This window comes from Camarhynchus parvulus, chromosome 13, assembly GCF_901933205.1.
Source record: "Camarhynchus parvulus chromosome 13, STF_HiC, whole genome shotgun sequence".
NCBI lineage: Eukaryota > Metazoa > Chordata > Aves > Passeriformes > Thraupidae > Camarhynchus > Camarhynchus parvulus.
In genome coordinates, this window is record NC_044583.1 from 10722334 (window position 1) to 10739162 (window position 16829).

At 40.8% G+C, this 16829-nt stretch overlaps 1 protein-coding gene across 6 annotated transcripts; it reads right to left on the bottom strand.

Moving 5' to 3' along the window:
* Positions 1 to 1083: 1083 nt before the first annotated feature.
* CLK4 (CDC like kinase 4) lies at positions 1084 to 12396 on the bottom strand. Of its 6 annotated transcripts, none has more exons than XM_030957454.1 (14): positions 12242 to 12389; positions 10331 to 10390; positions 9559 to 9716; positions 8300 to 8525; positions 7038 to 7128; positions 6582 to 6648; positions 5263 to 5379; positions 5001 to 5167; positions 4804 to 4898; positions 4326 to 4455; positions 3942 to 4024; positions 3380 to 3459; positions 2365 to 2452; positions 1091 to 2282 (listed from the first exon to the last, which is right to left on the bottom strand). In XM_030957454.1, exons 2-14 carry the CDS (start codon positions 10382 to 10384, stop codon positions 2145 to 2147), a joined length of 1494 nt encoding a protein of 497 aa, XP_030813314.1. In that variant the 5' UTR covers positions 10385 to 10390; positions 12242 to 12389; the 3' UTR covers positions 1091 to 2144. The 6 variants fall into 6 exon arrangements, with proteins under 6 accessions (XP_030813319.1, XP_030813318.1, XP_030813315.1 ...); XM_030957456.1 differs by having other exon boundaries at positions 12235 to 12362; XM_030957455.1 differs by lacking the exon at positions 10331 to 10390 and having other exon boundaries at positions 1089 to 2282; positions 12242 to 12396.
* Positions 12397 to 16829: the final 4433 nt, after the last annotated feature.

Genomic DNA, 16829 nt, shown 5'->3' on the forward strand with positions numbered 1-16829 from the left:
TGGCTGACCCAGTCACAGGCCATATTTTGAAGGTACAATAGCTGGAAATCTGAAGTGCAGAAATAGAGGGAATGCACTTCTAATTATTTAACAGCTATAGCTTGATCCAAACAGGCAAAGATTGCCAACTTCAAGTATGAAGATGACAATGGGGGATAGTGGAGTGTGCACATCAAAATCCACCCCCCACTAAAGACAGAAGCACCAAGGGCACCCCTGCAGCACCAGACCCTGCCCTGGGGGGCTGCCCAGAGCCCCACACAGCTTCCCTGGGGAGGCCAGGGGCCTTGGGCTTGTGTGCCAGCAAACCAACCCTGGTTTAGATGCTGCAGGGCCCACAAAAGCCCTTGGCACCTTGCTGCAGGTGCCACGTTAATCCTGATAGTGCTTTTAAATTTACTGGAAGAAGAAAAGTCAATTTAAAGATGGCTTTATGATAGAGCTAAGCTGTATCTCCTTTACCAAGCACAACGAATTTCAGTACCTACAGCAACAGCTAGAAGCATTCTGTAAGCAAGAGCACACCATCTTTCCCTAATTTCCATAGAACTGTTTTATGGTTACAGTTTTATTGTTATAGCAGCACATAAACTTTTCTCCCCTCATCTGCCTTTGATTTGCATTGCTCAGCTGATACACTCAGCCAAGTCCTTGCTTTGCCTCTGTGGCTGTGGGATGGAAAGTACTGTGGGAAGAAGAGAAGGAATTTACTCTTGTCCTGCTCAGCCCTACCAAGCTGACCTGCATGGCACACACTGTTACAGTTTCTGTCATGCCAAGCAGAAACAATGTCATCAACACCAACATCCAAGGAAAGGAGGTGGCTGTGATGAGCTGTGATCAAGCCCAGGAGGTGGCACTAGTAACAGAAGATAAGCTTTCAAAGTCTGGCCCAGCTCTATTCTACCCCCAGCTCAGAGATATGCACGTCTGGAGCCTCTTGCAAATGAAGCCTCCTCGATACCAGTTGAAAATCCTACTGTGTATTAGGGCTAACCCAGCAAGCACAAAACCTGGAGTCGGGCTCCTGTGGAGCCAAAACAATTTAGTTTCCTTCCTTTGAAGAAAGGCTTGTGCAGTAAAGTCAAGATTGTAATAAGCAAGTTTTGGCTATTTATTTCAATCAGTATTAACTTTTCCATGGAAGGCTCCCTTCCTACTGCTCAGCAAGCCACCTATACAGTGTCAAACAGATTAAGGGAGTTGGAGTAAAAACCAGCAACTTATAGATGTGGAAATCCCAAAACTATCAAAGTACATTAATGGGTCTTGGAAAGTTGCACCATTTTCTTCTCAACTCAGTACCAGAGTTCAGGAACCAAAACTGAGAACCCAACCACCTCCATCCTGCATAGTCTCAATGCCAGCACTTCTCAGTTCCTAAGGTCACTTCATTTACCAGTAACTACAAAAAAAAGCTCCACAGAAATACACATTGAAGATTTCAGAATGATCTCACTACTGCAAGAGCTTAAATGTGCCACAATCCTGTGGCACACTGTATTTCTCTGCAGCAGGACACTCTAAAAACTTATTATGAAAATGTTCATCTTTAATGACTAGAAAAATATTGAAAATAGGAAATGTTACTTTACAGATCTTAACTAAAAAGATCAGCCATGAATACTTGAAACTGAAGGCATCAGACAAGTTTCCAAGAGTTAATTAGCTGGCATACCATGTAACAGAAAATCTGGGAAAAAAGTGACCCACAAAAGCCACCTACTTAGGATATACACTGTTTCTAACCATGTTTCAACATGCCATTGAACTGTTACATACAGCATAACTAGGTGGATCTTTTCTTCAAGACTAATAAAAAGAAGGTTTAGGCAATCTTTCCAGAACTCCTTCATCTAGCTCGGACTCGTCACCCACAGTCAGAGGGTCCACTAGCATCATCTGTAAAAGGAGAGTGGTGCAGGCTTTCAAAAATGAAAATTACTTTTATTTTTCACTTTGATACTCATAAGACTACAACTGCTCAACAAGGTAAACATAACAGTTATACAAAACATATGTAATTATTTACAGACTTAACTGTACAAAATAATTTAAAGCTTAAAAAAGTTTCATGCAACCTCTGCTGACTGACTGACACAGTCTAGGAAATCTCCTTGAAGAAGCATAGAAGATCTTTGAATTTATTTATTTAATGGATCAAAAAAAGGATGCTGCAAGGCTTCATCAAGAGTAATTCTTTTGGCTGGGTCATATTCCAGCATTCTGCGAACAAGGTCAAACAGACTTTGATGATCTGTGTCTTGGCAATGCATGAATTCCTGAAAGAAAAAAGCAGGAGGCATTTTAGAGAGAGCTTTCAGAACTGCAGTCTAGCAGAGCAATAAAATTGCTGTCTCTTACCTTCAGAGGCTTACAGCGTCTCCTGACGTACCGGCCCGCAGAGCTGTGCTCATCCCAGTCCAACTGGTCATGGTGAAAATAATGTTTTCTGCAGGACAAGGGAAATAAGAGCAAGTTGGTGTCAGTGCACACAGCAAGCAAATGCTTTTCTAAGAAGCTTTAAAACACCATTAAGTGCTCCTGCATGTATCTCTGCATCTGGAAGCTAACATTTTTTTTACTGTGCATTTATTCACAGAGATCTGCTGGATTTTTATTATTGCTGCCACAATAATTAGAACACAGTAGCTGTTTTTTTAATTACTTCAATCTATTGCAATTGCTCCTTTCCAAGCTTTTTCCTGTTTTTCAAAATGCACTATCATCAACTGGACAACCATAACAAACAATATACATTATCCAACCCAGAATTATTGGAATTCTACTCTAACATGAGTTACAGAATTATCTACATGAGCTGGAAAGAGGACAGCTTATGTAAGAAAGAAAATGGACCATCAAACCCCAGGACCTCTAAATTTTGGACATAGAGGGGACAGGAGAGAGCCCTGTGCTGGCTGCTTCTCCTTGCCCTGGAAGTGAGAAACTCCTGCTGCATGAAGTTATCTTTGAGGAAGAGAGAAAGACCACTGAAGCACATGTCTGAGACATAGGGAGGGGCAGTAAAAGAGGATGACAGCTGTATGAGCAAGCAAGGACCCTCTTCTTCCTTGCAATAACTATTGTGATGACAACATGTTCTTAATTCTGAGAGTTTAAAAAAAAAAAAGTCTAATACTGTTGTGGTGACCATACCAAACTTAGCTTTAAATAGTTAGAAACATCCTTACTCAAATTACAGCTCAAGAGGCTGACAATTCACACTAAAATCAGAAAAGAGGACTACTATCAAATAATTAAGGTTGCCTATGAATCTCTGTTGATCTGCAAGAACTCATAGCTTACAATGGCAACTTTGCAATTTCTCTTGTAAGAGAAAACATTAGGCAACTTACCCCTTCTACAATGAACATACCTGGATTTCTTGATCATGTGAGTGGGCAGAGGCCCCAGTATTCTTTCCATCATTGCCAGGTGTTCTTTACTATCATGAGTCTGTGTGGAAAAAGCAATGAAAGCACTTAGCACATTTTTCTCCTCTGAGCCACTTGTAACAACAATCAAACTGCAAACAAGTTTCTGCCAGAGCACTGTCACAGTATCTTTAAACTTTGCCACTTTCAATTATTAAAAACAGATTATGCAACATAGATTATATAACACTTTCCACGGTGAGGATGACCCTTGAATAACAGTTCATAAACCAAGTATTATACAAGTGTTTTCTTTACTCTTAATTCCAGCAGTAACATGACAGCCTTCTTCACTCAAAATGCCAGAAAAGATCATCTTAGATACTCTGAAGGAAATATCCAAGATGTAACATTTTCCTGTATGGATGCTGGTCTTCCCATCTCATCTATATAATCCTTAAAAGCCCATGGGGTTCTGCCTTTTACACAGTTAAGTGCATGTCATTAAAAGATTAAAATCAGTAGTCTGGAACAAACACGTTCTATTTAAGTTTACATACACACCTGAAACACTGTAAATCCCAGGTAATACTCGATCAGAATACAACCAATACTCCACACATCACACGGCTGAGACCATCCCAGTGCTGCAAAAAAGGCAAAGTTTGTTTTACTTTTTAGTATATTCTCAAAATGTGTAGCCCACAAAGCACATGCCCAGTTTCCACACATTTACTGATGCACAACTTATTCCCCATGCCCTCCTCAAACCCTGCTGCTTGTTTCTGGTGTTAGAGTTTTCCTTTTACCATTTACTCTCAATAATTTTACCCCCACCACCTGAGAGATGACTGATTACCAGAACCATGAACAACTACTTCAGTTTATGAAGTAAAGACATCTGAATGAACTGCAATGAACTTTCAGAAGGTTTAAGTCTTCACTGACCTAAAATAACCTCCGGAGCTCTATAATGTCGTGTAGACACTAATGTGCTGTGATGCTCATCATCAAAAGTTGCACTTCCAAAATCAACAACTTTGATGTCTGTGTTTTTTAAAGTGCGCTCATCTCGTTTCTGCAAGAAACCAAAGTGCTGTTAATACTTTTAAAAAGCATGCTTAGGCAAAAGGCATTATCACATTATCTTCAAAGTACCAGCCAGCATAAAATGTGTAACAAAACACTTCCTCCAAATACTTTAATTCCTGCGCAGCTCAATGCTCCAAGAAAGAAGAGCGGGTAACAAAGTGATTTAATCTCAATACCCAAAACAGCTGAGTAAAGACCATTCAGAGTAACAAGAGTTCTTTTCCTCTTTTGTTAACCTTAAGTTACTTGTTATCTCTTTTTTTTTTTTAAGAGGAGTTGCAATGAAGACAGAAGTAGTGCAACTCAAGTTGGGAGAAACAAAGAACAAACTTACCATTTTGGCATTGTACTTCACTATGTAATCAGACTCCACAAACAAGATGTTTTCAGGCTTTAAATCTGTGTGAGTTAGTTTATTATGGTGTAGAACTACAAGAAAAAAGAGAACAGTATTCCATAATTTACACATTAAATTCAAGGAGAAACCAAAACACACCCATATATTTGAAAGGAGTATTGAAATTTACTTACAGTTGATAGACTGGCAAATTTGATAGGCCATGTTTCTAATGTCATTAATATGAAATGGCAGAAAGCTGTTTTCCTTAATGAAGTCATAAGTACTGAGCCCCAGTAGCTCAAAAACAATACAGACATGGCCATGGTGATCAAACCACTCCAGCATCTGGACACAGCGGCTTAAAAGAGAAAAAAAGAGAACAAATGAAAAACTATTGAATAAATCATCCTCCTCAAATCCTTTGTATACTGACTACTCAAATTTCATACTTACAAATTGCTGCTTGGATCCATGTTGTTCAAGTGTTCCAACACCTGTATTTCTGAACGGGCTGCTTCCCGGTATCGACCAACATTTTTCACTATTTTAACTGCTACATGCATTCCTCTCCTTGGAAAGAAAGTAAACATAGCAAACTGAATCAATTATTCTTAAATACCCACAACCCCAAAGCAGCTTGATTTTAATAAAAAAAACACAGGAAGATTAAAGGTCATGGAGAAATACGAGTTGGATTAGGGGAATTTAATTTAAGCATGCTGTACTCAACCAGAACAGGTTTTATATAAAAAAAAAGTAATCCTGATCTTTCCTTTCTCAAATACCTATAGTACATGCTTTATTAATGACTTCTCAGTGTTATCATCTCATCTGAAGAATAAACATTAGGAATCTGCCAGCAGAATGATTAAAAAACAAAGTTTTCATTTGAACAAAAATACTACAAAAATTTGATGGTTTTTTTTTTTCCGGCAACTTGCTCAACTTGTGCTGGCTCTTTTCCATGTTCTTATGGAATCAGGGGAATTGAGTAATTTCTGAAGTTTGGATTATGAGCAGTTTATACCAGTGAAAACTGCCCTGCACTGAATGCCTGCATGCATTCAGACTGTAAGGCTGTTACTTGAATGGAACACAGACACAGCTCCTTCTGTCCCATTTGCTCTTAGACAACTTTTGTCTCTGCAGAGCTCTTTCAATTCTAAAAACTGCAGAACACTCTCAGACCTCACAACATGACCTCAAACTCCAGAACAGACTTCGCTTATGAAATGACAGAACAAAGAAACCAAAGGTAGAGGAAAAGTACTAAAACCATGTCATAGAACTGCTGATATAAAATATACAGTTAAAATAGTCTAACAATTGTTGGAACATACAGAATTAATGGAAATGCAGTTAAGTTTCTCCTCCTTCACCAGACATGCCAGAACCATGAATCAATACTAGGTTACTGTTGAGCCAAAAAACTTTAAAGGATAATTCTGATTATGAAAACTCAGGATAGCTCAAGAAATTCCAAGTTCTGCTTTCCAGAAACTGCTTCCACTAATAACCAAAATTACTTTCTCAGTATGTCACTGTACCACCTTTAAAACCCAAACTAGTTCTGCACTCTTCAGCTGCTCTCACATTCTCCAGTTACAGCAGTACTTAATAGAAACAGAAAAATGTAACAAAACAGAGTTCTCAATCATTAAAAAGGGCATTTGGGCTGCAACCTTCTCTTAAATAAAGCATCTCGAGCTTTAATTTCTGATCTAAGTATCTTTTATCATGAGATCCACAGATAAAGATAACCCAACACTTACATATCATGATCTATGCACTCCACTACTTTTCCAAAAGCTCCTTCTCCTAAAGTTGCAACAATTTCATCTAAAAAGAACAAAGATAAGTTAGAATTATACAACTACTTAAAGGAGAATGAACATATTAATGTAGATTTTAAAATGTGCCATTACAAAAGCATAATTACTTTAAATTTCAGCATCAGAATGCATTATTTTATTGGACAGGAGTCATGAAAACAGTTAGCCAAAAAACTATCTCTTGTTCTAATCTCAAGTTCATTTACTAATTGGAACTTTTTGAACACAGTATTTAAATTCTACAGAAAAGAAGATATGCAAAAAAACAAAAAAGCACAAAAAAAAAACAGAACAAAAAGAGCAATGAGATTTCTTTAGCCCCCCTCCTCTGACATACTATTCTAAACAGATTTTTTTCTGAAAAGTTTTTTAAAAGTGTTGAAAAATGTTCTATACATCTTGCTCTTAGAACGTCTCCACTTTCACAGATCAGGTGACCCTCCTCATCATCCTCTACACTCCTGGATCTTTTCCTTCGGTGACTCTTCTGGGAACGGCACCAAGATCGTCCAGCCAATCAATATATCAGAGTGAATTCAGGGCAGAATACGCAATTCATTCAGCGGGGAGATATTCAGGCATTCAGTTACACACCAGGCCACGAACAGTTGGCAGGAGCAATTTCAAATTCAGTCCCCAGAAATTCACAGGGCACAGTTTATGTTACAGAAGAAAAACATGGCAAGGAACAGATTTTCAGATAAATACTTAAAGTGATACAAGCAACAGAAAAAAAAACAACACAATTTTGTCTCTCAAACAGTGGCTTAATTGAAGACAGATTAAGACTGCAACACTGCTATTTCTAATTCTTGGCTAGCAAATAGCAGAAACCAGTATTTATGTACATACCTAAGCTCTCAGTCAGGTGAAATGTTTCTATTCTTAAAACATCCACTCATGTAAACAATTTTACTTCCCCCACGTTTAGAGAGGGGAGAAAAATTACTCTGAAGTCCTTAATTTGCAGTATATAATCGAATACACCTTGCTGTTCTACTGCAGAAAAGTGGTATAAAACACCTGGAACTGTAGATGCATCAGTGGGCATCATGACAATCATGAGAAATTCAGAGAGCACCTTCAAAGAAGGCAAGCAGCAAACTTATCCCATCTCATAAGACATTAGGTGCCATTAGCTGGGCACAGGGCTTATCAAAGCTTTCTGGAATTAGGTGTAAAATTGTTCACATCCATTTACCAGACATGCACATTCATACTTGCAATTCATGTTAAAAAGGCATGTCATCTCAATTATTTTTAGCAATAAGATGGATAACATCTCACAATCTACCTGAAAAACCAGAGTTCACTATGCTGTAAAGCTGAGTGACAACTGTACTTTAAAAGAGGACAGCTGCCTGTCTTCAATTTCAAGATAACATTTTTCAGATCAACCCCAGTGATTTTGACTACCAACCACCTACATTCCCAGTGTACAGCTACTACTGGTGATCCCACCCCCCACCCAACAACGATCCAAGAATCTCAACTAACAACATATTCACATGCTCCACAAACAGACTCAAATAAATACAAATCCTTTTTTAATAATGTATTTCTTAAAGTACCGTGGATCAGGAATTGCAGCTCTAGCACTCATTTAAGAAGTCTATTACCACTAATTCATGAATAATAAAGTTAAAAATTACTCATACCGAATGCGATTGGTGACTGGAGCAATGATGTCTCTTATGCTTCCTTTTATGACTACTTTTCCTGCTCCGACCAGAGGATTTGCTATAGTGATGATGGTGACTCTTTTCATAGTCTCTGTGATAATGCCTGTGGTCATACACTTCACAGAAGTCATTTCTGTATTCCTCAACATATCTCCGGTCATGATGGTCTCTTTCATTTATGGCTCTATCGTCCAAATAATGACTGAAAATATATTTTAAGTGAATGTTCTCCACTTCAAAAACTTGAGGTTCCAACAAGATAAGTGACCTGAGCTGAGTTACACAGTATCTGTCTTTACAGCATAAATGTTTTTTAATTGACTCCCTCCCCAAAAATAGTGGAGCTTTTGATGTTACTTTATTCGGAATTTAACAACATTGTCAGTCTCAAATACATGGCAGCCATCCACATGAACAATGTACGATCTGACCACAGTTTGCATAGTAAGAAACTGGGACTTAAAAAGGAGAAACACTTCCTAAAATATACTGAGCAACTTCATTACAACCTTAAAAGTCACATGACAAACTACCTTTGATACAGAAATCATCCCTTCTATGCTTTCAAAGCTCCAGGTTTAAATAAAACCTAGAGACTGAGAGAAGTAGCATCGTTCTAAGTGCTCTGCAACCAACATTAAAACCTCAGAGGATCTGGAACAAGCATCTTTTGCACAGAAAACAGACCATTAAGAAAGCTGCTGAGGCACAGAGTTCCCTGACTGCTGTACGCCTACTCCTTCCAGCACTTTAATAAGCATGGGTATGAGCTTTTAAAATAATTCCATTGGATCTTTTCAAGGGAAAAAAAAAACCAAGACAAAACAGAAAATACATCTTTCCAGTGAAAGCAGTGTGGGAGAAAACACAAATCACTTGCAAATTAGTAAGCGAAATTCATACTTACCACTGTATTAAATGATTAAACAAACCTTCTCCTCCTTTTGTTCACATTAAATTAAAAGGCATCCTTTTCACTTGAAATTTAATACTGATTGTATTCAATACCAATATTTAACTGACACATCTGAGACAAACTAGTAACATTTACTCGCTTTTATCCAACAATTTCTATTTAATGGTTCAGGCGCTGTGTTAACAACAACCTATCAGGCTTAAGTGAGCCAAACCATAAGGAACTGACAACTCTGGACATTCAAAAACTCTTACCCTGAAAACACATTTATTTAGACATGGTAAGAAACATTAGCACTACTCAGTTCAGAGTGTTATACCTTTCTGAAACCCGACTGGGTTTATAGTGCTTGCTCTCCTGGCCACTGCTGTGGGACCTCTTTCTGCGCTTGCGGCTGCTGCTGTGCTTCCTCTGATCCCAGCTCCTCCTGTCGTCCCACTCAGGACAATGAGACTGCTTTGAATGCCTCATCTCCCACTGCAAAATACAATAATAATAATAATTTTTAAAAAATCAACCAACACACATGTAGGTACAAGTCAACAATGGCAGTTTGATCAAGTATGACAGAACTAAAAAGGCCCATTTGTCCTCAGCTCCCTCCCCCCATTATTTCGGTTTGGCAAGCAAACCCAGCTCCCTCATCCCAACACTAACGCTGTTATGAAACACAAATCAAGATTAAATAGGCCAACTCATCCTCATTTAATAGCTTCAAACATGTCATTAAAGCCTGTTTTAAATAAACTCTCAAGTGACTAAGCACAATAGTATCCTTAAAGAGCCTCCTGTTGGAAGAAACCTTCCTCTCCAAACATCCTCCAACAAGAAAACCTGGATTTAGGTCTTCCTACTGAATTGTAAAGTTATCACATGAAAATCAAGAATGCACAATCAGTGTAAAAACTTCTCTCACTAAGCTATTTACAGAACACCAGGAAACAGTCACTTTTAGCACCAACCACTGTGAACTTTGAGGGATTAACACAACTTGGGAGCACCTGATGCCAAGTCACAACTTTTGCACCCTATTAGCATGCAGGACTCTGGGTGTTCTACACTTCAGCTGATTTGCCAAAGACAAAACCCACCAGCTTCTGTTGCTGGATGTTAGGTGCAGGAATTCTTTGTTCAAACAGGTACATGCACAACTGGAAAAAAAAAAAAGGCAAAGTAAAACACAGCTGTAGAATTAAAGAACGTAACAAAACCAACAGTTATTTGTTTACTCATCTGCAGCAGGAGTTTTCTGAAAGTAAGAATAACCTTCTATATCTATTCCAGTATAGTCCAAAGAATGAATTCATATAAGATAATAAAAAGTTTCTGCAGTAAGCAGTGACAGCGAGAACAGTAGTTTAGAGACAATGACAGCAAGAGAGTAGAAAAATCATGACTGTAAATCATGTGTAAATTGTGCAAATCCGTGTAAATTTACAGAGAACAATGCCTCTATACAAAAAGAAGGCATTAAGTTGGAAACTCCTAGAACATGCAAATGACAGGCCTATTCTGAAAAAAAAAGGCCTTTTCGATACTTTCAGAAGATCCGTGAGAGGCTGGTAGTTTAAAAAAAAAAGACAGACATCTGCAACAATGTTTTTAAAATCAAAAACTTATTAATAAACTATGCAAGATAAGTGCCTTGTACACATTTTGGGCGAGGCACGATTCACAAAAAATCTTACTCGTGAGATTCTAATAAAAACAAAAAATACTAATGTAGCAAATGACTAACAAAACCACCTGAAAAATTTAAACCGACTTGGGTGTTTCATTCACGTGCTTTAATTTCCTCTCTTCTTACACAGCTCCAAAGCTATTTTCCTGTATTTTCACCTTACATAACTCAGGTTCTGAAGCACACTCAGGTTTCAATTATTCTTGAGGTGCAGAGCTCTAAACAGACACAGTTACAGGTGAACTGAAAATTCTACTTCTGGTTGCTTGGGATTTTTTTTCCCTACTTGGAGGAAGGCAGGCTGCACTAAAGCTCTGTAATTAACAACTATCTAAATAAAATCACCGTTAAATCGTCCTGCAGAGCAGGACTTGGGGGCAGGGATGGATATTTGACACAGGAAGCTGGAGAAAATGCTTGAAGACTAAATGCTGCTTAACTACAATCAAATGCACATAGCTTTAGTGAAATCCAGACAAAATTTACAAATTTTGTCCCTAAGGAAGCCAAGTAAACTTAAATGAGGAGGAAATTGCCCGAATCGCTCTGAGTCCATTTTACGCTGGAAGCCACCTTAAAATTTTTTAACTACGGTGCTCTATCTGATTTTATGCGCCGAAGGACTTCACTTATGTAATACGGACAGCTGCCATGAACATATGCATTCCTGTAGCATGTGGAACTAATCCATATCACAGGCAGTTTTCACTCCCACATTTTGCCATAAGGCTGCTCAGGCAGGAGCCATTCCCCTTCCGAACAGACCCATGCACATCAAGGCCACGAAAGCCCCGCCGTAAGGTAAGCTGCCTACACAGCACTTTCTAAATGCCTCTCCTCAAAATCTTGGCAAGCGGAGGAGGTCAAAGGCTTATTCCTTCGGGATGGCCAAAGTCCGGCACGGCAGACCCTAGAGGGGACACCCTCTACCCCAAGCCAGGGGCACCGAGCCCGTTTCCACGCCACCTTCCCCCGGGAGGTGCCCGGGGCCGGCAGGGGGAGGGCGGGCCGGTCCCCGCTGCCACCTGGGCGAGCGCCAAGCACGGCCGGGCCGGGAGAGGCCAGCTCCGCCCGCCCCAGCCCTCCGCAGAGACCCCGGCAGAGCCGCTGTGCCGAGAATCCTCCTCCCCCTCAACACCTCCCGAAGCAGAGCCTGATGCGCCCCGAGCCGCGGAGACAACGCAAGCAGCTCTCCCACCCCACCCCCCACCCTGCCTCCCCTCCGTTTCCCCCGCTGCTTCGCTCCCCCTGGAAACAGAAAGGACAGAGGAAAAAAACCAAGGTGAAAAGAGAACGAAGAAGGGCGGCCCTCACCACTTACAACTGGAACAGAAAGCGAGCGAGCTCCGTGTCCGCCCTGCGCGCACAGACAAAATGGCGGCTGCGAGCGCGGAGAAGCAGCTTCCTCCTTCTCCCTCGTTCTCGCGGCGTCTGTGCGCTCTGACGTCAGACGCACGGCGTAAGGGCCGGCAGGGCGGGAGACCCAGGAGAGGCCCCGCCCCTGCGCCCCGCCCCTGAGGCGGTGCCGCCGCCATGGCGACAGCTGTGAGGGGAGTGGGGCGGTGTTCGTACTGTCTTGTGCCACCCCATCCCGCATGCTGGGCATCTTTTCCCAAATTTTCACGGCTTTGTAAGCCATCCTCATGGAGGAGTTCAAGCATGGAGGGCGAGTTCAGAGGCAACTCCAGATCTCCTCTCCTCATCAAACGCGTGTAGTAGTGCAGGAATCACCAATTAGCCCCAACCGCCAATTAATTCCTTCTAATGAACTCGCCAAACGCAGCGTTTAAGCAGTTTGATGATCCCGCAGTTAGGCCTGGCTTGAGGCTCAGAGTTCTCTTTGCGAGCCGTTTGTGTGTAAAAACAGTAAAACCCCAATAAGATGCTTTATGTGCTGGAGCCTGCAGGCCGGCAGTGTCGCCACGGCCGTGACTCAGTGCGGAGCCCGTGTGGGATGTGGGATGGCGGATCCGGCTGAGTCACGGCCGGGCAGGACAAACCCCGCGTCCCGGGCCTGAGGGACCGCGGGGTTAGCGCTGGACTCACCGGGAAACTCGGCACCACCAACCCCTCCTGCCCTCAGCCAGGCAGGACTCAATAAACCCAAAGAGATTGTTGCAAAGTGAAGAAAAGCACACCCCAAAATAGGGAAAAGTCGAACTGAAATGCAAGCTTCAGATTTAGGAGCTCACCATGGGGGAAAATAGTAATTGTGAGGTGAACTGAAAATCCTACTTATGGTGGCTTGGGATTTTTTTTGTTTCCCTACGTGGATGAATATAGCAATCTGGGGAAAATGGCAATCTCTGAAGGTTAATGGGTAAATTGAAAAATTCCTGGACTTATTGGCACTTTCCCAGAATAATTTTAGCAAGTGTTACCTCTAATAAAGCAAGGTTTTGCAGCCAAAGCAAAATCCAGAATAGCTAAGGTATAATGTACTTATAATTTAATGAGTGCTGTTGTCCTTTTAATGTTAGTCCCAATAACATTAGTAAATTGTTCTAAAATGAGAGCATTTGTGTTTTTAAAATTCTCATTAAGATTCATTTGCCAGCAAGAGTTAGATAATCATTTAAACTTGGTTTGCACCAGAGTGAAAATCCTCTTCTCGGTTTTTTTTCTTGTTTCTTTTTTTATTTTTTTTAAGAAGAGAAACTAAGATACATTGTTTGTTGCCTCCTGTATTTCTAAAAATCTTTTAACCTCATAATTCATGTTGTATGCCAAATCTGTTAATGCCAAATACGGCTTTGGTGCCATTGCTTCATTGTTTCTCATTCAGCACCTAAATGATTGGTTATTATTTATAAAAAACTAGTAATATCTGCCAAGCATTAAGAGTTTTCCCAACATCCACTGATACTGTCTGAGGAATTCTCTCAGACTGCAAGCAGCAGAAAAAATATAGGAGCATGAAACTAAATTTACAGAGAGTGAACATGCACCTTTGAAGAGGCAGAAAATATCCAGGTACCTGATATTGGACAACTGTACCGCATAATTACAATTTTTCTCTAATTTCTTATTCCAAGAGGTGTGTCTAGGAAGATCATCTGGATATTATGGAAAGTTTCTTGCTGGAAGGCTGATGACAAACCTGTGGCTGGAATTCCTGGCAGGGCAGAGAAGATGGGATGTGACAGGATCTGCCTTTCTTGTCTTGCTGCCTCTTCTAAGTTTTTACTGGATTTTGTCTTTGCTAATTTCCTCTCCCCTTATAAATGGATGACAGGGCCTCTAACACAGTATAGCAGTTCGGGGACAATTTTGGGAAATCACATTTAGCGGGAAAAAAGGAAATGAATGCAGAACTCTCAGAACTGACTATCTTTGGAAGCGGGAAAATTTTGGTTCTAGGATATTTTGGTTCTCTCCTGTTAGGAATAAGGATCTTCAGCTGGGAATAGAAAAGGTAGAAATAACTATTGTGCATTGTGAAAACAGAATGAATGGGAGCTGTAAAAATTTACTGGTTTCAGTCAGAGGCTTTCAGCTGACAGATGAAAGAGGAATAAACCTATCAGAAGTGAATAATTGGACCTTTTTGAAGAAGAAAAGCAGTGTTTAAATGTTGAACCACCTTCATATCAAACATACATAAAGAAATTTCCCTCTGAAGTAAAAGCCTTACAATGGATTTATAGAACCTAGCTTCTCTAGACAGATTGCAAAGCAGTTTCAGCTCCTGCTCTGTGTGCTGAACAAAGCACTTTCTAAACCACCTCTGCAGACATTCAAAAGAAAAGCAGGATTAGAAGAAGTTAATTTTCCTTCCTGTTCAGGAGGTGGCAGTGGAGACACAGCACTGGAGGAATGTCAGCTGGAATTTAGGTGGTGTCTCAGAGAAGGATAAAGTCAGGAGAAATTTGCTGCCCATGAGCAGGCTAGGTAGCACTAAGTGACAGTCCCTCTAGAAATGGCCATTTTTAAGTCAGGGACGAGGTGAAGAACAATGAAGAATCAAACTAGAGAAATTCAGTCTTCACAAAACTCAGGAAATTCATTTGAGTGCAGTTACAGCCACTTCTGCTGTCAGCCCTTATGGTATTTACTTTTGTTTATGTGAGAGATATCCTTCTTTAATTAGACTTGCAATGCCAAATGTGTGCACAGCTTGTGGAGTGAGCAACACACAATGCAACTATGTTTTAGATTGCTCTGTACAGCAGAGTACATTGCAATTCAGTGTTACTGTGCCGCGGGGACACATTTGTGAGTGTATGAAAAGATACATTGAAACCATTTGCTTCAAAATGCAATTTTGTAAGGTTCCTCTTTCAAATGTCTTGCCACAGGAGGTGATCCATCTTCACAACAGCTCTTCAGGAGATATAGATCTTATCGAGTTTTCTCATTTAAAGCAAGGGTTGTCTGCCTTCCCCAAAGCCTTAGAAAAACTCAGAGGCAGAGCCAAAAATTCCTGACTTTAGTACTTCCAGTGCTGTGCTTGCTTTCTTTTAATTACAGATGTATTGGTTCTGTTTTTCCTCCCTCTGGCGTCAGGGGGTGGCTGATTAGCATTTGTGCTTTGCCTTTAGTTGTTAATGGATTTCTACAGTTCCATGGTTTGATTTTTACACTGACAGAGATTTTCTTAGGTTCCCCCAACTGTGTGTGAGCAGCTGTGTCTTTGCTTGGGAGCTCAGGGACAGAGTAATGACAATACTGTCTCTTTATAAGAGACTGAACTGAATGGGGATAGAAAAACCACCACAAGAATTTCTAAGATACATCAGGCAAAATATATTATTCATTTCACAAATCACTGTAACTACTGATCAAGGGAGCCAGTGTCCCAGATTGTTGTGGCATATGTAAATTCAAAGAGATAATAGGAGCTTGGATGTGTGGATCAGCAGAAAGGCAAAGTGAGAACCCACTGACAGTTGCATTTCCATTCCACCAGAGTTTATTTCTATAAGGGAAAATTTTAAAATAGATTTTTAAAAAAAATTTAATATTATGCAGTAGAATAGAAAAAATGCAAATATACTCAGCCGGATGAAGAAGAACAAGGTATGGTTATGGCTTAGGGACACATTTTCCTTCTTTAGGAGTTATTAGAATTTTTCTTAGAAAGGCAGTGACCCAGAAACTTTGTGTAAGCCTGGGCACTTTTGTTCATTCTCTGGTGGGGAGAAGTTGTGGCCAGGTAATACCTGAGCTGTGGCCAGTAGCAGACTGGAACGGGCTGTGCTGCCCTGAGTGTGTCCTGAGCTGAGGACAATGGGGACACTGAGCCCTGGCAGCTCACCCCGAGCAGGGAGGGTTCCCTGCAGTGGGCAGGCTGGGTTTCACTTTGGTGACCTTGGGCTGAGCTGAGCTGATCCACTCCCTTTAACTGAAAAGCTCACAGGGGTGGTTGAAACTTGGACTTCTCTCACTCTCTGTGGCACAGCTGGGCCTCCTGAGGATTGAAATGTTTTAGCCTAATAGAGAATTGGGGGCTTCACATGGGGAAGCCTGGATAAGCCACAGTTACAGGAAATTCAGCCAGATGACTCAACAGTTCCTTTTGGCAAGAGGAGCTCTGGCACTGTGAGTAGGAACACTGCTGAGGAAGGAGGTTGCACATCCACTTCTGCAGGCTTTGGAGTCAGTGCCACCACTCACATCCAGCCATTCTCCCTTGGTGACAGCACAAGGACCAGCTGTGCTGAACAGCAGTTACACACAGAACCATCGTGGTGCAGGTGCCAAATGTGACATCAAGGGAGCTCCACCACTTCTGTCTACACAACTTTCACCTCTGAGCCTCTTTCTTCTTTATTTAAAAGAATTTTAAGTGGCTTGAGCCAACAATGTCTCTTGCTGTACATTATTACTGAAATGGGGCCCTCATCTCAGTAGCACCTCTCAGTTTATTATTTGTATTGCCATCAGCAAAACAAATATTAAAAGAATAC